The sequence below is a fragment of the Colletotrichum chrysophilum genome (genome assembly GCF_026319265.1).
Source record: "Colletotrichum chrysophilum strain AFK26 chromosome Unknown scaffold_76, whole genome shotgun sequence".
Taxonomy (NCBI): Eukaryota; Fungi; Ascomycota; class Sordariomycetes; order Glomerellales; family Glomerellaceae; genus Colletotrichum; species Colletotrichum chrysophilum.
In genome coordinates, this window is record NW_026517363.1 from 98,831 (window position 1) to 121,504 (window position 22,674).

Sequence of the window (22,674 nt, forward strand, 5' to 3'; positions counted from 1 at the left end):
CGGATGGAACATGGCCCCGAGTATTGCATTACGCGCTGGAACGGAGATCTGCTTTTGGAAGTCCCGACTCGTGGTCAATCCAGCATCTGGCTGCGAGAGAAGGAAAAGTCCCTTATCGCGAAGGCCCCGAGTAGTAAATCCCATATTCCCTGAATCTTGGGCAGGAGCTTAAACCAGAGCTTCCCGCCTCACTGTCAGATCAAAGTCGTTTCTTTTTCCAGATGTTCTAGATTCCCATTGATTTTCACCTGTCCTTGTGATTGCACCATTCCATTCAAGCCAGATAGAAAGAGCTTTGCCGTCACGTGCAGCAAACAGAAGCTACCGATCGTCATCCACCTTCCTTGCTGGGGCAGCACCCTCCAAATCTTGAAGCGCGCCTCTCACCTCTCACCCTCCCTAACCGACCAATTCACATCGCCCAGCCTCAATTCACTCGCTCACGACCTGTTTCTTTCTGTGGCCCTGATCAAAGTTCCCACATTGTATTAGGCGTCTTTTTTCTTCGTCGCTTTTCAACTGGATTGAACCCCTAAATCCAGCCTTATCAGCTCGGTTTTTCCACCAATCTCCAACGACCTTCACAATGCTCGGCTGGTGAGCCTCATCTCAAAACTGATAACGCTGAATCGCATCACTGACTGTCTCCACAGGTATCAAGCACGACTTGCGGCCCGCCCGCTGCTCACCCAGAGCATCACCACCGCCATCCTCTTCGCCACCGGTGACCTCACCGCCCAGCAGCTCGTTGAGAAGCGCGGCCTCGAGAAGCATGAGTGGGCTCGCACCGGCCGCATGGCCCTCTACGGTGGAAGTGAGTTCGATGCCCTGCTTCCGAGCGAAACCTCTGGCCCATGCTGACTTCACCAGCCATCTTCGGCCCCGCCGCCACGACCTGGTTCAAGTTCCTCCAGAACAACGTCGTTCTTCGCAACAAGAACCTCGAGATCCTCGCCCGCGTCGGTGTCGACCAAGGTGTCTTCGCACCGGTTATGATCGGCGTCTTCCTGTCCTCCATGGCCGTCCTCGAGGGCGTCCCTCCCCAGGAGAAGCTCGAGAAGAGCTACACGACGGCGCTCACATCCAACTACATGCTGTGGCCCTTTGTGCAGATGGTCAACTTCAAGCTGGTTCCGCTTCACCACCGGGTCCTGTTCGTCAACGTCATCAGCATCGGATGGAACTCGTATCTCAGTTTCTTGAACAGTCAGAAATAGAGCGGTCACCGGGGGCAGGCAGGCATTGGCGTTAGTTGGCGGAGGGAGCTCGTCTAGCTTATATCATCAAGACATGCGTGCACTGCAGGCAGATCTGGGCTTTCGGGAAATGTGTCAGCAGGATAGAATAGATTGGAGTGTTGCAGGTGGCCGAGGTCAGGGCCAGCAGGGATATACTGCACCTTCCATGGCTGCAAGAGTAGAGCCAGTAGCTTCGTATATGCAATTCAATCCAAGAGATTCTTCAAACGTGTTATCATTGCCGCGCCGGCTCGGAATGACGCTTTACACCATACTCCATGGACAACCGCAGGTCAAAAATCGCCGATTCTTCTCGCCGCTCACAATTTCAAGGCACGTGCTTGGTCCAACGAAGTGCCAGGTGCAAATGACTCCATCACCACGTTTCTGCTCATCCCTAATGAGCATTGTTGTTACGTTACTGGAACTGTTGGCTTGCGGGCTTCGACATTCATCTCCAGTCGTTACAGACCAACATCTCTCCCACGTGCTCGAGCGGCTGTTCTTTTGGGGTTGTTTCTTCCCCACATCGTGCCGAAGACTGCCTCTTTCCAAAAGTTGAAGAATCTGGGGCAAGCCCGAGAGATGGACAAGCATCAACATGACTCGAAACGAGAAACATAGCAACTGATATCGGACACGCCACTTCGTGATGCTAAAATCGACGTATAAAATACGAAAAGCAGCATGTGCCACCTAGATATATAAGGAAGTATTCACAACGCCGCCAAAAAGACTCCTGTAGCTCCTGCAGATAACCTCAGACACACCTCTTCCCCAACAACCAGCCCGTCTCCACCGTCATCCACCTTCCCTCCTTCAAAGATCCTATTTTGAGCAAGAGCTCGCAATGGTCCGCCTCATCCAATCCGTGTTTGCCATGCTAGCCATGACACTAGCGGTACAGGCCTGTGACTACTGCCAGTGCAAGTTCACGGACGGGTCCCACTGCTGCACGACCTCGACGTACGCCCACAGCTGCGAGGAAGTCTGCAAAAACGCCGCGCGGTACGGCGACGACGTCAAGTGCAGCGCTGGCGGCCTCTCCGAGTGTATCGGCTACTTCACTGCCAACGGGCGCGCTCAGTGCAACAGCCAAGCTTATGACTTTGACTAAGAAGCGATGGGTTAGTCTACGTGTCTGCGAAATTGGGAAGATTCAAGGAAATGCTGACGATGTGATAGTACCTTCGACTGCCGGTGTAGGGGTTGGCTGGGATGTCGCTGGGGAGTGACACCAAGGGCCAAGTCAAGGTTCGAATATTTATTTCAACTGGTATTAGCCAAATGTAACAAAATCAAAGATCGATTTGATTGTTGCTGCGAACGCGAAAATTGTCAGGTACTTCTCCTGACCAAATCTTTTGCCTACTTACAACCTGTACGAGTCAGACTGTCGTTGAGCAAGAATATCGTCACCACACAATGACGAAATATTGTCCCGCATGATCTCTGTCTTTGAAACAACCGGCTGAATACGCGAGGAGAGATTGACGAACGGAATTTCATCTCCGAGAGCGCGCCTAGATTGCCGCTCTACTCTACTCCAAGATGAGAGATCAATGCATTGAATACGGACTGCGCTCATGTCATTGTTTGAAGGTTGACGTGATGTACCAATGGATTCCTTGAATACGCAACGAGAACGGCCGGAATTCTGTAGGAGGACCGCCCAAAGCACGAGGGGCGGCGCCTGTATCCTCCTGTTTAAGGCCTCGCGATGAGAGGGTCGGTCGACGATGTCTAGCGCGTAATGCAAGTCCCGATATCGATAGAAGTCTGATCACCTTCCCGAACAACTTTGCCGCGGGATGCGGAAACATTCGCAATCAATATCCGAATACTTGGACCGCAGGTTAACAAGCCAAGTGTATCGCCACTAAACAGACCGCTGAGACAAACCGACAGGGAGTATACTTGGTAGAAGTTCACACGGTTTGTGCAATTGGCGAGAACCTTCGTCTTCCGTCCATTACGATCAAGGCTGTCATATCAGAAGGATGGCCGTTATATAAGTCATACTCGGCAAACAAATCTTTCTTACGTACCAAGCCTTGCCGCCCTCCTGCGTGTGAAGTCAATGCGAACTGTTTAGGTATTACGAGTTTATTGAGGAAGAATACGACGAATTCGTTGGCGGACGACAGATTTCAAGAGCAAGAGTTCGACGTCGATGTTGTAATGTTCTGCCATAACTATCTGGTGGCTGTTGAACAGAGCTCGTGATTGTCCAATGAGAGAAAAAAGCGAACTAGAGCCCACTGGTTGCCTGATCGTCATATCCGATCCCAGGCTGCACCAGTATATATACGCTACAGAAGCTGACTTGAAGAGTGCTCCTGCAGGGCTTTGTGGCATCCCGATCGGTATTAACGTAACTAATGGTACAGGTGGTCGACGATGAGACAGCGAGGTGGTGGACAGTAGCAAACAGGCAACATTATGTATGTTTATTTCTGTATCTATCTTCAAACCTGAACGCTGTCGTAACATTTCGTTGACGTGTGGTGCTAACGATGCATGAACCATCCAAACAGAACCATCTATGCCGGGGCATCCAGCTGTTCGCGATGCCTTGCCCGACTGCTATATCATGGTCTATGGTCTATCACAACGGCTTGTTCGCGAATCCAAGCTCGTTGGTACCGCTTTTTGAACTAAAGACGACGAACTGACTTTTCAGGAACACATCTCCGTAGATCGCAAAGGGCAGCGTCGCCGCGCTCTGGATCCCGCCGAAGCACGTCGTCGACGTCTCAATTGTCTGGCCGTCCACGGGGGCGAACTTGATGAACTCGCCGGGGACTACACCCTTGTAGGTGCCCATATCGACGGTGAAGGACGGGATCGAGTCCTTGCAGTTGAAGACGTAGCCGCCGTTGGTGTTGTCGAACTGGGCGCTGGCGATGTTCTTGTAGTACGCCGAGACGATGTTGTCTGGGAGGAGCATCAGGGTCGTGCCCGTGTCGGCGATGGCTTGGTGGGGCGCGGAGGTTGCGGCGCTGCCGTTTGAGCCGACGGAGAAGCCTTGGGCGGTGAATTGCCAGAAACCCTGGGTTGTGTTGGCCGGAACGAAGGCGATGTCGCCGGTGAACTCTGTCGTGTCGATGTAGCCAAAGTTGTAGTTACCAGCTGTTGGGATGATTAGTCTGAGAACTTGGCGACTGGAGAGAGGTTTCAAATACCTGCGCCCTTCTTGAGGTTGGCAGTGAAAAGCGGCATGGCGAGGTTGTTCAAGGCATTCTCGAAGAATGTCTTCTGCTTGGTGGGTGTGACTGTGTTAATGGTTCCGAAGGCCAGACCAACGAGTCCTGACTGGTTCTGGTTGCTGGTGAAGGATGCCGAGACTGTATTGGCAGACTCAATGGCCTGGCTGTCGACTGTGACCCCGCCGATGGTCACCTTGTCCGTGTAGACTGAACCGCTGGATGAGCTGCCGTCACCGTACGAGATGGACCATGTCGCGCCAGTCACAGCATTGGCGGTTGAACTGTCCTTGATCTTGTAGATCGTTTGACCCCCTACTTGGCTTGCGGGCGTCTCACTACTGAACACCCACAAGTCGGAAGAGCCGGTGTCGAAGTTGAGGTTTAAGGTCTGAGGAGGTGTGCCAATTTGTACCGGGCAGAGGTACTGGCTGTCGAACTGGGCCGGGATGGCGGCGACCTCACCACCTAATGACCATCAGCATAGTTTAGGGTAATAGAATTGCAAACTAACCATTTCCTGTGGTGCCATTGCCCCCCGCCCCTGGCGTTGTGGTTGTGCCGTTGCCCTTTGAGCCTCCAGAGCCGTTGTTACCACCCTTCCCACTCCCATTTCCCTTTCCCTTTCCTCCTTTGTGTCCGCCTTTCGATCCGTTCAACAGGCCTAGTTCTCCCAGAATCTGATCAATGAGACCTAGGAGATCATCCGGAATGGGATGGTTGAACTTGGAATAGGCTCTGGCCAGGGCAATGGGTCCTCGTCGATTTCCATAGTAAAAATCGGGGTTGGGAACCTGTTCTATCCGGAAAGCCCCGCCACCTAGAGTGGAAATCTCAAACCTGGAGATATCGGACTTCTTTGAAGGAGCCGCATCAGCAAGATGGGCAAAGAATGGAACGAATGCTGCAATCGCAGCCGAGTTGGCGAACCGCATGGTCACCTAGAGAAGAGAAGGCCTGGCGAAGGAATGAAGCCCGGCGATTAAGGCTCACGGAGCTCTATACGGGAAACAAGCGAAAAGCAAAGAAGTCGTCTAAGCAGAAGGAAGCATGGAACCAACAATGCTTGAATTGCGGAGAGCCAAGGGAAGATATGCACACAAGCTTTTGCCAAGTGTGATTCTCCATCTTGCCCACGCATAGATCAGCTTCGGGGAGACCGTTTCGAAATGCGCGATTGCGCAGTCGCAAGTGGGAGATCTCAACCCAAGCGATTACGAATCGCAAATAGAAAAGAAGAATCCGCCATGTCTGCGGAGACGAGAGACCAGGGGTACAGAATGGTTCGAGTTTTACTGGTAGGAGACCGGGTCGACCGCCATTGAAGAGGCGCATCCGTAGACAACCTGCGACAGTCGATCAGGCATGCCATCTCAAATAGATTCTTCGCGGGCACTGTCTTCTGAAGACGGCGGCCCGGTGTGGTGGCCGTATGCTTGGCTTCCGAAACACTGTGAGTCGGGCATGCGACCCCTGTCCGCAGAGCCGACCAAGTCGTGATGCCGAACTTCCGGAGTCGTCACGGGAGGCGTCATGGGAGGGTTCACTTAAAGGGCATGCGTCTCCGGCTCCGTAACCGACCTTCGTGAACCCGTCGTTTCGGGTTTCTCAGCGACGAGACCCATCATCTGAAGTTGCTGGCGAGATGCGACGAAAAATAGGCGTTTTTGATTGTGGTTTGTCCATGTCAGGATTGGCAGCGCCGCAGCCCAATGGGGGTGCCGGTCGGGATGCGGGCGGGATTCATGCATTACTGAAACAGCGTCTCCGTCCTGGATATCATCAGCTCGTCTGACTTGGACAACCACTTGGCCACTCAGCTGGTAAGCCCAGTTGGGATTTGGTCCTCTTCCAACTTGGACGAAAAGCTGCGCATATTCCAAGGTTGGAAAAGTTGGCAGACGTGAGGTTACTTGATGGCACGACGGGGTTTCACAGTCGGCAACTGCCGCACGAAAGATCCAGACACGAGCTGGAATGTTGTCCTTAAGTAAATGGTCATATGAACCGGCGCCGGCCCAGTTTCCCGATGCCAAGTCGGCATTCAAGGAATTCGTTGTCGAAGGGAGGTCGTCGGATTTGAAGTAAGCGCAAGCGAACCGATGGTGTAGTCACTTGGACAAAACAGGGCAGAGATGTCTTGCAGAGATTAACTCGCAGCGATCTGCCGCGCCAACATCTGGCTGCACCACATCAGGTTTTCCGAGCTTCCAACATTCCGCTGCGTGGCTCGGTCAGCCGGCCAATGGTGACTGGAATTTTGGTGATTCAGGGTTCGTCGACAAAGTTGGTTCATGGGTAAGGTGACAAGGTCAACGCCACTTCCATATTTGACAGCTGAATCGACCACCCGAAGGCGGAAGGCGGGAGGGAGAGCATGTCACTGCCCGACAGCCGCTGAAGCTGAGTCATCAGGCACCCCGCCCCCGCCTGGGTTTTTGTGAGCTGGACGTCCGGCGCGAGTCACCTGCCCAACATTCACCGCCAAGCTACACTGCCTTGCTGGCCACCAACGCCTTATCACCGGGAGGCATCAAGCCTTACGCGTCTTCGTGCGTGTCGCCTACTGCTTACGATGCGAATGACTCTCTTTCTGGGCGTTTCTATACAACTTTCGGCGATGTGCATCGCTTTCCATTCGATACCCCTGTTGTTTTCTCTTTCCTGACTTTCCTTGTCTCCTTTACTGCTTCTCTGCGGGCGGCGTCCCTGAAAACCTTCACCGACGTCACTCCATCTTCGGCTTACACAACATTGCGGACATACCACGTTTTTGACCGGGCCGCGGGCAAGACTACAGCCAACATGCCTGAACATGATGCTCTCATTCTTTCATACTCCCACCTGGTGGACTTTCCGCGGGCCAGCGATGCCTTCCAAATCCTCAAGAAAGTTGCCTCTCTGGTGAAGCCCATCATGCGGGCGAGGGGTTGGAAGGTGCGGGAGCTTGCAGAGTTCTACCCTGATCAGGCGAATTTGCTTGGTATGTGGTTTTGCCTGCAGTTGCTTCCCGCCAACTAACACTATTGCAGGCCTCAACGTCAACAGAGGGCAGAGAATTCTGGTCCGATTGCGATATCCCGGCGACCGATCTTTGTTTCTCCCCATAGAGCAGGTCGTCGACACCATGCTCCACGAGCTCTCCCACATTGTCTTTGGACCACACGACGGAAACTTCCATGCTCTGTGGAACCAGCTACGGGATGAGCACGAGGCACTCATACGGAAAGGGTACACGGGCGAAGGTTTCCTCTCCGATGGCCAACGCTTGGGAGGCGGCGGCCGGATTCCAATGCAAGAAGCTCGCCGCCTTGCCCGGGCGGCTGCCGAGAAACGTCGTACCTTGACCAAGAATTCGGGAAAACGCCTTGGCGGTACTGGGCCTCGTCCCGGATCAGACATTAGGCGAACGATTGTCGGTGCTATCGAGCGCAGAAGCAGCACTTTACAGGGTTGTGGGAACATGAACCACAATGACCGAGAGATTCAGCAAATTTCAGAGATTGCAACGCGAAACGGCTTCCGTACTCAAGCCGAAGAGGACGCTGCAAATGAAGCAGCAATCGCTCAGGCACTCTGGGAACTCGTGCAGGAGGAGGAAAAGCAGCGTTATGGAGGCTACTACGTCCCTCCGAGTGCTCAAAATCCTACCGGCAACGGGGGTGGGTCCGTCATGGGAGACTTCGAACCGAGAAGCAACAGCGCGCCACCTCCGATCCCCGGACCGGCATCCAGACCTACGCCCCCGCCGCCGGTGCCGAGGCCCGAAACCCGACCGCCGGTGATCGCAGCCCCACGGCCCCTGCCAGCTCAGCAACGGGGTTGGACGTGCGGGGTCTGTACTCTACATAATCCTGCCAACTTCCTATGCTGCGACGCGTGTGGAACAGAAAAAGGCCAAGATCCTCAGCGCCGAGTGTGGACGCCAAATGCCGAGAAGCGCGAGCGTCAACGGGCATCAGTAGCCTCAACGGCGGGTGGAACATCACAGCCAGAGACGATAGATCTTACACGCAGCCCGCCAAGGAGAAACAATAGCGTCGGCGTTGCTGCCAACCACGGTGTACCAGCCCCGGCGAAACCCCTGACTTGGGATTGTTCCTTTTGCGGCACGACCATGGAAAGACAGTGGTGGACGTGTTCAACGTGTGGAGTGATGAAGGATAATTCCGCTTGAAAGAGCGGGGAAGTCTGAAGAAGCGAGGCCGAGACGAACTCTGACATCCCCCAACGGAAGAAGAGAAGGGGTCCTCTGGAACTTTCAGGGTCCAAATGACGACATGGTCGATGATACCCTTGCAAGCTGAATAGAGCCGCGCAGCCTACACTACATCATGCTGTATGATTTATTTGAGGCGAGAAATCGACAATTGCGACGCACTCCGGACGAAATGACATAATGGGTGGCTTGTGGAGGTTGTAAACACTCCCTTGGAGCTAGGGCTTTGTTGGCAAGACAGATAAATGTGAAGTCGAGTCATGGAACGAATGGCACGGTTGGCACGCTCCGGGCACATGTCAAACAAAGCCAGCACAGGCCACTTGGCGTTGCTTCGCACGCACAACTTTCGAGAACATGTCGAGGGATTGGCGTGGTCTGGGCCAATCCTGATTGCTTGATGCGACACCAGTGCACCCAAATGCCTGCTTATGGCATCATGACGTCGCTGCTGACACGCTCGGGCAGCAAAGCTGTTCGGAACGGAGTCGTTCCCCGTTGTCTTGATTGGCTCTGACTGGCTGCCAGGGTCAAATGATCTGCGTTATTCCGTAGAGCTCGTGTGGCACTGATGGCGCACCGATATGGAGAGAACCATCAGGGCCCTGGTCGCGTCTGTGGCCATCCCGGTCTAGGCGTCTTGAGTGCTTTCAAGCTAGACCTGTTCGGGTGGCAGATCTTCGATCGATGGAGAGGCCGTGAGGTCTAGACGCAGGGCAAATTTGTCACCAAACCACGCTGGGTGAGGATAGTCAGAGCCATCTTTTGCGTTTATCCGAATCCAGTGTAGGAGGCAAGCACTGGCAGGTATTCATTCGCAGTGGATGGGTGCTGAAAGCTGGAAAAGGACTCACCGAGAGCTGATCATGTCGCAGCAGTCGCAGTCACGCGCGCACCTCAGATATGCAATTTGCCGCAAACACGACGAACCGAACAGCCTGCGTTTCCTTGAAGGATGCCAGACAAATCCCAGTGCATTGATGCTGAAGGAGCAACCACCACGATGCCGGTCAAACGCCCGGCTGACGGGATCACCCGGATAAGCGACGCCGCGAAGACATTGGAGTCGATGATGAGGTACATTCATCATTCGCTGAGAGTCGGCCATCGTGAATCTCTCTGTATGGATAGAGCAGTTCGTGACAAGGGTGGCGGGCTAAGACCAAGTTTGCAGGCTCGCTACCAAGCTCTCTGGCTGTCCCCAGCCCGACTCGGGGCTTGTGGTAAATGCCTAGTGTGCCCGGGAGTACATACGGGCAGCTCTCAAATCCACTCAGCCGTCGCTCTTGCCTGACTCTATCAAACTCCGGCAGTCGTCCAGCAGTCTTGGCACAATCGCCATCGAGGCCCAGCGGCAAAGGCAGCAAGCTAAGCTTTCTGTCTCTGACGGATTGGTGTATACGCACCCGACAAAGAGTATTTTCTTCTTCCTCTGTCGTTTCCTGAGACGACGCTCACCGACTGAATAAGCTTCTGGGCAAACAAACGGCAAACACGGGCATGAAAACTTTTGACCGGTTGGGGTTACCGATTCAAGACAAGCACGGAGCGGAGCCAGGGACGTCGAATTCGAGACAAAGAGAAGATCAGCAAATGTGCCGCCCGTGGAAAGGAAAAAGTTCCGATTGTTGGACAGATCGGCCTGAGTTTGGTGTGTTTCTGTCTCGGTTTGGGCCTGGTCAGGGTCTATTGCTGCAAGAAGCGCCCATCACCCTTTCGTCACCGGGGTTTGGACAGGTGGGCGTGGCAGCCCATTTTTCTCAAATTTCACGTCCGGAGACGCCCCGTTTCCGAGGGTCGCGTTGTCCGCTGGATCCTCCGATGCCGTCATGGCTGCGGACTTTTCCTACACAAGGCTCGCGTACCCGCTCAGCACACGCAGTAATACGGACTCCCGGGGATCGTGATGACGGGCGGTGTCGATGAGGATCCATACTGCAGTGGACAGGGGACTCAACGCAAGGCGAGGCGGAAGAAGGGGTGACGGGTTTCCTCAGACAAACCATCCCAACTTCTGGGTTCGTTCGGTTTGAATATCTCATGATTTCTGGTGCCGGTCGTTTATTCTTGCAGCCTGCCAGTGGAGATTTGTGGGTGTGTCCCAGCAAAGAATCCCAGATGATTCCATGCACACAGAAGGGGTCGCCAGCAAAGATTGGCCACTGAGAGTCGATTGGGCGTGAGGCGGTTTAGTGCATGAGGCGAGGTGTACATCGGTAACGCTGGGCGGCCGGCGTTGGAAGGGCCAACCTACCGAGGCGGATGGGGATGCAGCCGAGCATCTAGGGGCTGCGCGAGACATGTACACTACATGCGTGGGTGCGACACACGGCAGCAAGATGAGGTACTGTTGGCATGCGTGGACAATACTCGTTGGGAATGACGGGACGTTGGAGCTTGGGTCCATTATGAGGAGAAAAGGAGGGACCCCTAACCGATAGCGAAACCTGCCCGGGCGATGGTGACGGTGCCTGTGGTGCCCTGAGCTACAGAAACAGCAAGGGAATTCCCCGCGAGGAGGTGAAGATTTTGAGGTTCTGGGTGGGCGGAGATGGATCGAAGGCGTGGATGGTGGATGGGCGGGCGGGAGGAAGAGGGAGAGTTGCGAGCTCGGCGTGAGGAGCGTCTACAGCACGCACAGCCCGTGTACGCAGTACAGACATGGCAGCCAGCCAGCCCAGCGCAGAGAGCCAGCCCATGGATGGGCACACTTTCCAGCGAACAGGGACGGCAGACCCACTGAACGGTGGTGGGCAGGGCGTTGTAGTGGGCGCGCAGGGCTCAACAGAGCGGTCTGCAGTGGGGCGTCAACCGCTGTAACGCCGTACGAATCGAGGGTGGCCCCTGGTTCTGCAGGCTGCATGCGAGGGAGGGTGGTGGTGGCAGTTGTGGTGGTGGTGTGCAGACACGGCAGGGCAGTGGATGGTGCCTTGGGCAAGCATGCCTGGTGTAGAGTACGGAGACAGTGAGGAGTGGTGAAGCGTGAGTGAATTCGATCCCCCCGATGGCAGGGCGGACTGGAGTTTTGCATACATTTGCCCACTTTCCCATCCCCTCTCGACCCGTATTCTTGTAGGTGAGATGCATTAGCGGTCCTCGGATACAAGAATGCCTTATGTAATACCACTGCACGCAAGTGACCAGCAGAGGAACCAGGAACGAGTACCGCCTCCGCGTATTCGTGCTGGCATGATACATGGCCGACATGTTCTCCCCAGTGAACCCCGAGTTGCCCTCCGACCTCCCTCAGAAACTGCTCGGGTGAAAATGACGATGAGTGTTTGCCTCCCCCGCCTGAGGAGACCGACTGAGCGGGCGGGCGGGCGATGTTGTGCGCTACACCACCACGAATGAACACTGACTGGACACGGCAATGGAAGGGCCTTTCTCTTTGCCTTTCCCTGGGTTCGCAGTGTTCAGCGTTCCTCCTCTGTGTCCTCTGTCCTCTCCTCTCCCCACCCGTCGTCATCCCGTCATCCTGGGGCCACGAACGCAGCGTTAGCCCAAGTCCACCGGAAGTGCGACTTGCTGGGTGGATGGATTCAAATCAATCGGCGCAGGTTCCAGTCGAGTCCATGTTCCACTGTTTGGACTGTCCAGTGTTCCAACCTCCCCTTCCAGGACCCCCGTCCATGTTTCCTTCCCAAGAATTGCCCTGGGCGCCCAGGACCCCCAAGCTGCGGTGACAGGCCCCCCCAGACTTTGGGCTGGGGTTCGACCAATTCTCCTGCGTCTTGACGCTTCACCACCGCTAACCGGGGGGGCACTCCCACTTAAACAAAGTTTGGACTATGACGGTCCCATCCCTCGTCCTCGTCCGCATCCTCGTCCAGTCTGACTGCCTGCTGCAACTGTCACTGTCGATGCCAATGCTAGGGCAGGTAAAGATGGTAGGGTAAGGTGGTGCAGCGAACCTGCCTGCCTACCTAGGTAGCTAATTGTCCATCTGTACCGCCTCTTTGCACCGCGCTACCTACTGTCAGTTTGTACCTGCCTCACCTTCAATGCCTGCTGCGTGCCTACCTTACCTTACCTTATGGAGACGGTACCTTGCCTACCTGACCCTGCCTCTGCCTGCCTCTCGTGCTTCTTCCTCTCTCAGCAGCAGCAGTAGTAGCACCTCAGTGACGGGATCCATCCCCATCCCATCTCTTCCATCTTCTTCCTCCGTCTCGCTTAGTCCACCTCCCATTGCTGCTACTGATGATCTTGGTCTTGGTTGGCGTCTCTTCTTTTCTACCTACCAATTGGACCTAATCTTCCCTTCGATTCCATTTCCCCTCGCCCATATTACGTCCCTCCACTTATGCCACTTATTCCCTTTCTTATTGCGCCAAGCTAGACTGCAGATACCGCGACTGCTGCGAACTACTGTGCACCTTGACTAAACATCTGGGGCTCGAACTGGAACTGATGAGCGGTAACTGCCCTACCGAGCCCGTCATCGCACCTGCGCCTGCATCTTCTTTCTTTCCGTCTTGCGTCTCCTGCTGCTCCGCGACTGGACCACGACTCTCGCACAACCTCGACCTCAACACGACCTCACCACACCACACCACTTCCGGACCCCAGCCCGCCATCCGCTGATTTCAGATTTCCCATCCGCGAGACAGAGACATCCTTACTAAGCCCGACGTCTTGCTGTTGCCGCCGCCGCTCTGCTGCTGCTGCTGCTCTGCTCCTGCGACTGCCGCTACGGTGTCGTCACACAAGCACACCCTCCCACTCCGTCTTTCATCTCTCCGCCGCCGCCCCTCGACGCCGCCGTTTGCAGTCGACCCGGAGTTGTTCGAGAATTCATCCCAAACAACGCCCAAATCCTCCCTCCGCCTCCTCTCGCCTCTGCTGAATAGCGCCGAAATCTGCTTGCGCTTTCACCAGCTCTGACAGCCTCAGCCGCCGTTGTCGCTCTCTTCCTGCTAGCTGCTAGTCCCACACGGAATCGGGAGGCTTGTCGACTAACAGACACACACTCTCGCACACACTCAAGACAGCGCTTGCGCACAATCTTCGCCCTCCACCGCGCGCCGCCTAGACCGCAATCAATTAGAGCACATTCCCAACCAAAGACCTATCCGGAGACCGGCCTAGAATCCGGTAGTCTAGAACGCACGCCCTCTCACACAACACAGGGCGCCGCGCCATGCTCTGCCTCGCCTTCTCTCCCCACACGATTCTCTAGCAACCAGCCTACTTGCTGCGTCGACCTGGCCCGCAGCTTCTCCGTTACTCCTCCACCCTCGGCGACCTCTGTTTGCGATCACCGTCTGCAACGACTGTTTTCTCGACCTGCAGACTTGTCCACGCCCTTCGCCGACTGGAAGGTTCACCCACGACCTGCGGCTTCCCATGCGCGAGCCAACAACGACATGCCACCCCCCGAGCCTATACTTGCCGGCGGCCATGCGCGAGGCAACGGCCCCGTGATTGTTCCCCCAAAAACCTCAGTTCCGCCCGAAGAACCTCCCAAGTTGGGCTCACGGCAGTCTTCCGGGAACAGCATTGACAGCATGAACAGTATGGACAGCGGATTCAACTTCGACACCAAATCCCAGCCCGAAGTCGGTTCCTACCGAAGCGATGGCGTCGCAAGCACTACAAGTGCCACAAGTGCCAGGAGTCGCTTTTTCCGCGAGAACCTCAACCTGGCTGCCGGCAGCGGCAAGCGATCCAACTCGACGAGTCCGTTCCGCTTATCGATGCCCTTCATCACACCGGGCCAGCTTGCTTTCTCCGCCATGCAATACCTACCAGTACCGTTGTTGGTCTTGAACAACTTAAAGACAGTAGTGCTTGCCAACGAGGCGATGGGCAGGATGCTCGGTATGGCGGACGCATCGGAGGACACTCACTCTTACATTGCAGAGCGGTTACGGGGGCAGTCACTTTCCCAGGTCGGAATCGACATGATTCAAGAAGGACGTCCAGTTTGGGTTGGATGGGAAGCTTTCTTGGATTCTCTTGTGTTGGAGATGGGTGCCCGGCAGACCTCCAAGGACGCAGCAGACATGTTCGGTCAGGGTGGGGAAGCCACCCCGACCGCCGGTTCGCTGGCTCCGCCGGCACCGGATCACGCGCCGAGCACACCAACGGTCAAGGATGCAGTGGTGGATGTTATCATCACCAGGAAGGAACTAGGAAAGCCTGGCTTTGACCCACGAAGCAAAGGTGGAGCGTCTGATCATCAAGTTTACGCCAAGATGATTGTAACAATATGGGAGATTGAAGAGCACCAGGTTTACTTCACACTCACATTTACGAGCTCTCAATCGCCCCCATCAACCCTCATCCCGAGTCGCAAATCTACAGCCAGGCCGAACATACTGGAACAAGCAGACCGAAAAACCATATCAAATTCAAACCCGCCATCCGTGAGCTCCAGCCACGACTCGAGCTCGCCTTCATTCCGTGTCAGCCCTAGTGCGGTGTCACTGTCGTCGAGCCCGTTTCCACCAATGGGCCCACCCTCAACAGCAGCTCACGCGAGTACGCCGTCGATTTTGCAGAAGATGATTCTCATGAAGGATGCTCTTCTTGATAACACGACAATGCCAATCCTTGCGATGTGGAAAGACGGCAGTGTAACATTTCCAAATAAGGCAGCACGCAACCTTTTGCGCCAAGAAAGCGATTTGGAGAAGTCTGCCGACGGCTTCGACTTGCTGCCAAGCTGGACCGTGTACGACGCAGATTTTACTAGGGAACTAGACGTCAGCGAATACCCCATCTCGGTACTTCTTCGGACTGAAAAGCCGTTCAGCAACATGCGTGTCGGGATGATGGAGGAGAACACCGGGAAGAAAACAGTTTACGACGCGTTGGGAGAGGCCATCAGGGATGATGCTACCGGAGAATTTCTCGCCGGTGTAGTGACATTCCGGGACGTCACGAAGATGACTGAAGAAATCACCGAGATCAAAGAACGGGACGAGGAGCGGTTCAAGTTGATCTGCGACACAATGCCTCAATTGGTTTGGACGACAAGGCCTGATGGTTATCACGATTTCTTCAACACCCGGTGGTACACATACACGGGCCTGACGCCGGAAGACTCATTAGGTCTTGGTTGGAAACACCCCTTCCATCCAGATGATATGCCTGAAACCGTCAAAAGATGGAAGCACTCGCTCGCCACAGGAGATCCATATGTTACTGAGTACAGGTGTCGCAGCAAAACTGGGGAATGGAGGTGGATGTTGGGCCGTGCTCTTCCGTTGAAGAACAAGGAGACGGGTGCAATTGAGAAGTGGTTTGGAACTTGCACTGACGTGAACGAGGGCATCGAGGCAAAACTGACTGCCAGACGAACCCGGCAGCAGCTCTTGAGCGTTCTCGCCCATTCACAAGTTACCATCTTCACAGTTGACATGAACCGCAAATTGACAATGTTGGAGGGGGCGCTCATTTGGGACAGCGAGGAGGAAAGTAATCATGAAAACTCCGACTGGTTCATTGGCCAAGATATGTACGATGTCTTCAACCGTCTAAATGCCCAGCTGAAGACCGGCGAACGCCCGAAGTTCCTCCGGCCCATTGAGGATATACTAGCCGGCGGCAAGTCAGAAGAGGTGGCGGAACACGGAATGGATGGGCGCTGGTACCGAACGAGATTCCTTCCGATTCTGGGCAAGAAATCAAAGGAAGGGATCCTGACGAATGAGACCTGCGTTGAGGGTGTCATTGGGGTCATTATGGATGTCAGTGAGCTGAAGGAGAAGGCGGAGGACCTGAAAGAACAATCTCGAGAGAAGAAGCAAGCGATGGCGAACGAAGCTGCTGCCAAGGAGGCCAACAGACTGAAGAGCCAGTTCCTTGCTAATGTGAGTGATGATGATCAAGTTGAATGACGCAAAGCCGCTGACTACTTCATAGATGTCTCACGAAATCCGGACGCCCATCACAGGTGTCATTGGAATGGCCGAACTGCTTGGGGATATGGAACTCGACTCTGAGCAGATGGAGTACGTTGAAAACATTCAGAGGTCTGCAAATGCCCTCTTGACTGTCATCAACGATATTCTCGACTTTTCCAAGGTTGAATCTGGACGTCTAGACATCGAAGAGGTCCAATTTTCACTATCGGTAATTGTGACAGATGTCAGCAAGATGCTAAGCTTCGCTGCGGAGCGCAAGAATCTCGACTTCAGGTCGGATATCTCGAGAGACATCGAAAACGACCTGGTCGTTATTGGCGATCCAGGCCGTGTTCGTCAAATCATCACCAACCTCCTCACCAACAGCATCAAGTTCACGAACCAAGGTTATGTCAAATTCTCAGTCCAGAAGGAGAAGGAGACTGCGGATAACATCATCGTCAAGTTCATCGTCGAAGACAGCGGTATCGGTATTGAAGAGGAGGTTCGGAAAAAGCTCTTCCAACCGTTCAGCCAAGGTGATGCATCCACGGCCAGGAAATTCGGCGGAACTGGTCTGGGCCTCACCATTTGCAAGAACTTGCTCGACCTCATGCACGGAGACATGACTCTAGAATCGTCGCTCGGCAACGGAACCGTCGCAACGTTTTGGGTCCCCTTCAGCAAGCCTCAGGGGCGACAAGCCGGCAAGCCGATCGTGGAGATTGGTTCGCTTCCAGATCGGTTGCAGTCTGAGATGAGCGTTTCTTGCAACAGCTCAGAATTTGAGCAACTGATCAACACGCCTCCCGCTTCAGGAGAGTCGTCGCAATTCTTGACTGACAAACACAAGTCCCCTTCCCGCCGACTATCTGTTCGAACCCCACCAGCTTCCGACGAGGAAATGTTGCCGGCCACTGAACGCGCCAAGATTCATGTACTGGTGGTCGAAGACAAGTGAGTATACTGTTTGGCAAACATCTGGGCCCACACTAACCATGCATAGTGCTATCAATCAGCAAATCGCCACCAAGACGATCATGAAGCTTGGGTTCAAGGTAACTGCGGCGTGGAACGGCAAGGATGCGCTCGAATACATGGCTGCGGCAAAGGATGGCAAGCACCCGAAGCCAGATATTATCCTCATGGACGTGCAGATGCCCGTCATCGACGGCTACAAGTGCACACATCTTCTTCGACACCACGTGCCATACAAGGCTTACGTGCGAGACATTCCCATCGTCGCAATGACAGCTTCGGCGATCCAAGGTGACAAGGAAAAGTGCACGAAAGCAGGCATGGATGACTATCTTTCCAAGCCTGTCAAGAGCAAGACGCTCGAAAGAATGTTGGTGAGATGGAGTTTGGCTAAACGACAGCAAGGGACGACGCAGAGGGGTTCAGATGGTTCTCTGTCTGACTGCTCAGACACTGCTGAACATTGCAGCAATGCAGACATCCCAGGCGTTGAACACGACCATGGTGGCGGCTCCACAGACACCTTGAATGCCATCAAAAAGGAGTCAGAAAACAAGAACAGGGACCCTGAAAAGGAGGACAGGGGCGATGTGGCCACACCAAGGCCTCTGACGAGGAATAATTCCTACGAACCGTCACCGTTTGACTCGCCAGGTGTGAACTCCAAGCCGATCCGCCGATCGGAGACAGACGAGCTCGCTCTGCAAGCTCAGGCCGGCAAGTTGATGGATGCTGCTGGTGGGAAGAAGCTTGAGCGACGCGGCGCGTCATTCCAGACGGTCATTGCGGGTGACACGGGTGACTCCCTCACGGAAGAGAACGTCGAAAAGCTGGAAAAGGAAGAAAAGAAGCGAAGATCGTAGTGCTTTTCAACATCCTCTCCATTACGGCCCGATTCGGGCGAACGACTACAGCGAGGCGCTCAGGTTTCAGGTCTCAATCCACCTCGCATCTTCAGCGGGAACGACTTCCCTTCATCCAGGCAACAGATTTGTACATAAGAACGATACCACATGGAACAGCACAACAAGAACCGGATCGCGCGACAGGTCACGTTGCATCTTGGCATTTCGATCGGCGTAACGGCAGAAACATTTTTTACATCTATTTTTTTCGATAAACGGGATTTGGTGCCAAAAAATTTTGGGATTCCGGAATTCGGGGGGTTCAGGGGTTATACACCATATCTCGCCTTTTCGGTTTTGCTTTTGCGTTCGGGAACCGGCATAGACGGCGGGACTTAAACATGGCACCGGGCGTTCATTTTGGGATGGGCCTTTTATCTAGCAGTGATGATCTTCTGCCACCTTATGCCTACGAGCATGGGCCTCGTTCAATTGATGATGTTAATATTTTGCAAACGACGTCTGTTGAAGGTGTGCCCCTGCATGCAGTGCGTGCAGCTTGAGTAGTCGAAGATTCATGCTAATCTAGAGTTTGAGTGTGATCCGATGTTCATGAGGTTGATCTGAGTGAGATCTTGGAGCATGATTAGGGGTGTCTGGATATCAAGCCTGGGAGTAGGGAAGTTTAGGTAGGGGATGCCCGTCGACTGGAATAAGGTTTGATATTTCTCCGGAAGACGTCTGTGCCGTACGCGGGCCGGTTGGTGGGCAGAAAGAACGGGATGCAAGTCATCGGCGGGCCGAGAGCGGGGCCGGCTTGGGTGCGTTCCGGACTGTCGGGACTGACAACTCTGCATCCAGGTTCAGGACTTGGCGAGACAAGGCGTAGTTATAAGAGGGTCGTTCTGGAGATGTTGAAGGTGACACAATTTGACTGTGGAGTTCTTCGATGATTGAAGTGTCTGGGTTCATGGTTTGCGGGCAGGTGGGTAGGTGGTCGATGATGCTGACTTGGTGAGATGGGTTCGGCTTGGGGTTGGAGGTGTTCTGTCTTCGGAGTATTTGGGGACCTGACTACTTTGAGGATAGGGGACTTCGCGGATGGTGAGTATGTGTGCGGTTTGAAGGGCCTCTCCCATCATACTTGCTGTTTGCTAAGTAGAGTAAGTGGCTGTCCGTTGCGCATAGGTGCCAAGAAAACACGCTCCGTCAATTCTGGTATGAACGAGGCTCAGTTAGCAGCATTGTGGTTCAGAACGAAAGCGACTAATGTGTGAAGATCTCGGCTTAAGTATGCATTCTCCTGAAGCTGGCTTCCATAGTGGATGTCAAAGAAAGAGTGATGAAGCAGGTGCCTTAGACGTGAAGATTGGAGGCTTTTGTCTCTGGTGGAGTATTGAGGGCTTGAAAACTTAATGGACGAGCGCGTTCAAAGATGATGGAGTGTGGAGTGTGAAAGATGATCGGTCAAGTGCTGGTCGTTCTGTCACACCGCAGCTTCGCCATTCTTAGGTTTATGACCGCTGTAAGCCCAATTTCCATTTCATCTGCTGTTTGTCGCAACAACAAATCTGGAAATTTGGCCAGAGGACTATGAGTTCGACGCATTGTGGCCTAGAAAGAAAGGAAGCAGTGTGTGAAGATGCTGGCTTTAAGGACATAGCGTCTGATGGCTTCTGCGTGAGGAGATGTCTGTAGCGGTTGTTTAGGGGTTGGGTTAAAGTGGTGCCCTCACTCCTCTGAAGCTTTGTTTTTTAGATATGAAAGGGATATATTAAGAGAATGCTAGATATCTTTAAGTAGCTCTGCTATTCCTTAGGAATGTTTTCTGAATTGTGGAAATAGACAAGGGAATGACGTTGTGAGTGCGCATAATGCTTGTCCTATTAAAGAACATCCTTCTAAAGGACTGCTAGAAATGTGAAAGATAGGTCTTAAAAGTAGTTTAGATGCATTTCAAGCTTATCCCCTGCGTCTGAGGCTGTGAATACGTACGCGTGGAGTAGTGATGAGGGAAGATAGTAATAAAGACGTGTGTGAAACAGTGTTTAAGTAGGTGCTAAAGGGGTTTAAAACGTCTTCCTAACTACTCTAGAGTCCTAACTCTGCCCTGAGATGTTCATTAAGTGGTGTGGGACTATTCTTTCACTGATGTATATCTCTTTCTGGCTGCGCAGAGAAAGATCTTTTAAAGAGGTAAAGCCCTCTGCGCAGTAGTGCGAAATTGCAAACCAGTAGTAACTATAAAAGATAGCTCTATTGATGTTGTGTATATTGAAGCGCAGTAAGCATTGTGTTGCGGCCATCTGGTGTCTGATTAGGTCTGATAAAGGGTAGGGTGTGAAAGTCACGCAAGACATGCAATTTCTGACATAGAGTGCAGCGTGTGAGTAGCTTTAGGCATCTCACTGTGCGCAACAGAGTACGCATCAGAAGTCATATGAAGTATGCGGGACAATGATGATCAATAAAGACGAGGGGAGAAAAAATAGCAAGACTGATATAGATGGCGCCTTTGAAAGTGGTGAAGTTCTTCTGCGCAGATTACTTCAAGAAGCACCTGGTGACTTGCGCGTGTTCTGTGCACCTCATTGTCACACAACTCCTTGTGGTGATTTTTCTGCTCTACTATCAATGCTTTCTTGTGTCTTTTATACCTGAAATAGCTTGGTGTTAGGAGAGTGGCCCTTTGCTGGCTCTCTCTTGTTGGTAGAGCCCAGCCTATACCTCTGATAGGTTTGGTGTGTATTTAAAGCGTATGATGGTAAGGGACTGTATGACCTGTGAATGATATCGAATGTTCTCTCAAGGTGTCATGTCTAGTAGAACATGCCGGTGGCTACATGACAGTTTGCTGCTCACTCCGAGTTGAAAACGATCATGACGGTATATACAAGCAGTCCATTAGATCTTTTTCGTCTGCTTATTCAATCTGATACATGCTAAGAAGGAATGCGGACAGACGAAAAAGACCTCTGGACTGCGGGCTTGCAGTGAGGCTTGCTGGCATACATCTTGTCAACTACAACCATTGTGATGCATTATGGACCAAACGCTGGTTTGAGACGAACGGCTTACTTTGGCTCTTGCAAGAAAACATGCGTTGCGTTCAGAATCTATAGGCATGAGGATACGACTTGTCCTGTTGAGTGGTCTGCGACGCTCCGCTGCGCGAAGGCGTGTGTTCTCGAGGAGGATGTTCGTTTCCTGGTCAATAACCTAAGGTATAAAACGCGATAGTCAGTCAGCAATATGCATCAGCGGAAGTGCTTGTATTCTCCTTAATCCTGTCTAGACAGTTGGAAAATTCTCGCATGCACCTTGGTAATGAGAACAAGAAGATTGCACTGCTAAGCTGCCTCCCCCTTGCCATCGTTTTGCGCGTATGTGGGCCACAAAGACGCAAGTAGACGGCGATGAAGGAGGGGTGCTTGCGGTTTATGTAGACGGCATTCAGACGGGTGCAACTGCCAGGAATCACCACTTAAAACGATAGAAACTGCTTTCTTAGAGAGGCAGGGGAAGATCGACGTTCTGTCAAATCATTGCTCCGCAACTCTTGTGGTGTCTCCAAATGGTCGCTCTTTTAAAGACTTTGAACCAGCGGGCCGGCTTACCTCCTAGGACATGAAGGCGCCGTCTGTCTCGTCTCGCCGAAAGAACGACATCTTCTTGCTGAACTACGATACCGATATGAGCAACCAGGGAGCATGGATAAATGTTATGTGTCTGTTACTCAAAGTTGCATAGTAGCGCTAAATTTCCTAGGACAATCACTATTCATTACCTGCGAGGCTCCTGTGGCTTGAAAAATTCTTCTTCAGGCAATATATTGCGAAGATTGGCCAATGGATACATTGGTAGCACAGTTGCCTCTACATCTTTGTTCAAAGCTTTCTACGTGAGCAGCGGACCTGGTATTTTAGTTTTAAGTCTGCCGAGATTCACCTCCAGTCCCTTGTTTCTATGCATATGACTTAACGAGAGAGGACGATGACGAAGGACGATGACGAAGGATGATGACGAAGGACGATGGCGAGGAACGATCAAGACGTTGATAGAGGCCGTTACTTCGCCTTCAGTTACTTGGAAGCATTCCTCGCAACCGGTTTTCCCGCCATTCAAGACAAAAGAGAGTCCCGTTTCAATACCTCCAGTGGCGTGACTTGTCGCTCTCTCTTCACCGAGGGCCTGGTGACGCCATCTCAATCGACGGTCAGATCACCATCCACTGCCAAAAAGAGATGAAGTAAGTTCTCCTACTTCGCCGTTGTCAATTTAGAGCTAACCCTTTTGTACAGTGAGTCTCGATCCGACGACAGGAAGCGAGTCGTG

General features: G+C 53.2%; 5 protein-coding genes across 5 annotated transcripts; 4 read left to right on the forward strand and 1 right to left on the reverse strand.

The window, feature by feature from the left end:
* Positions 1-586: 586 nt before the first annotated feature.
* On the forward strand, positions 587-1,217 carry SYM1 (Protein required for ethanol metabolism; the record flags this gene model as incomplete). The annotated part of the gene is made up of 3 exons (XM_053181328.1): positions 587-597; positions 654-814; positions 871-1,217. 3 exons carry the CDS (start codon positions 587-589, stop codon positions 1,215-1,217), a joined length of 519 nt encoding a protein of 172 aa, XP_053034722.1.
* An 871-nt stretch (positions 1,218-2,088) lies between these two features.
* COL26b_008575 (uncharacterized protein) lies at positions 2,089-2,355 on the forward strand (the record flags this gene model as incomplete). Its single annotated transcript, XM_053181329.1, is given in 2 exon segments — positions 2,089-2,204; positions 2,217-2,355. 2 exon segments carry the CDS (start codon positions 2,089-2,091, stop codon positions 2,353-2,355), a joined length of 255 nt encoding a protein of 84 aa, XP_053034723.1.
* A 1,491-nt stretch (positions 2,356-3,846) lies between these two features.
* COL26b_008576 (uncharacterized protein) lies at positions 3,847-5,379 on the reverse strand (the record flags this gene model as incomplete). Its single annotated transcript, XM_053181330.1, has 3 exons — positions 3,847-4,370; positions 4,424-4,912; positions 4,959-5,379. The coding sequence occupies 3 exons, from the start codon at positions 5,377-5,379 to the stop codon at positions 3,847-3,849; spliced, it is 1,434 nt and encodes a 477-aa protein (XP_053034724.1).
* Positions 5,380-7,249: 1,870 nt separating this feature from the next.
* On the forward strand, positions 7,250-8,296 carry COL26b_008577 (uncharacterized protein; the record flags this gene model as incomplete). The annotated part of the gene is given in 3 exon segments (XM_053181331.1): positions 7,250-7,427; positions 7,477-8,110; positions 8,125-8,296. 3 exon segments carry the CDS (start codon positions 7,250-7,252, stop codon positions 8,294-8,296), a joined length of 984 nt encoding a protein of 327 aa, XP_053034725.1.
* A 5,877-nt stretch (positions 8,297-14,173) lies between these two features.
* COL26b_008578 (uncharacterized protein) lies at positions 14,174-18,357 on the forward strand (the record flags this gene model as incomplete). Its single annotated transcript, XM_053181332.1, has 3 exons — positions 14,174-16,483; positions 16,536-17,473; positions 17,523-18,357. The coding sequence occupies 3 exons, from the start codon at positions 14,174-14,176 to the stop codon at positions 18,355-18,357; spliced, it is 4,083 nt and encodes a 1,360-aa protein (XP_053034726.1).
* Between the last annotated feature and the right edge of the window lie 4,317 nt (positions 18,358-22,674).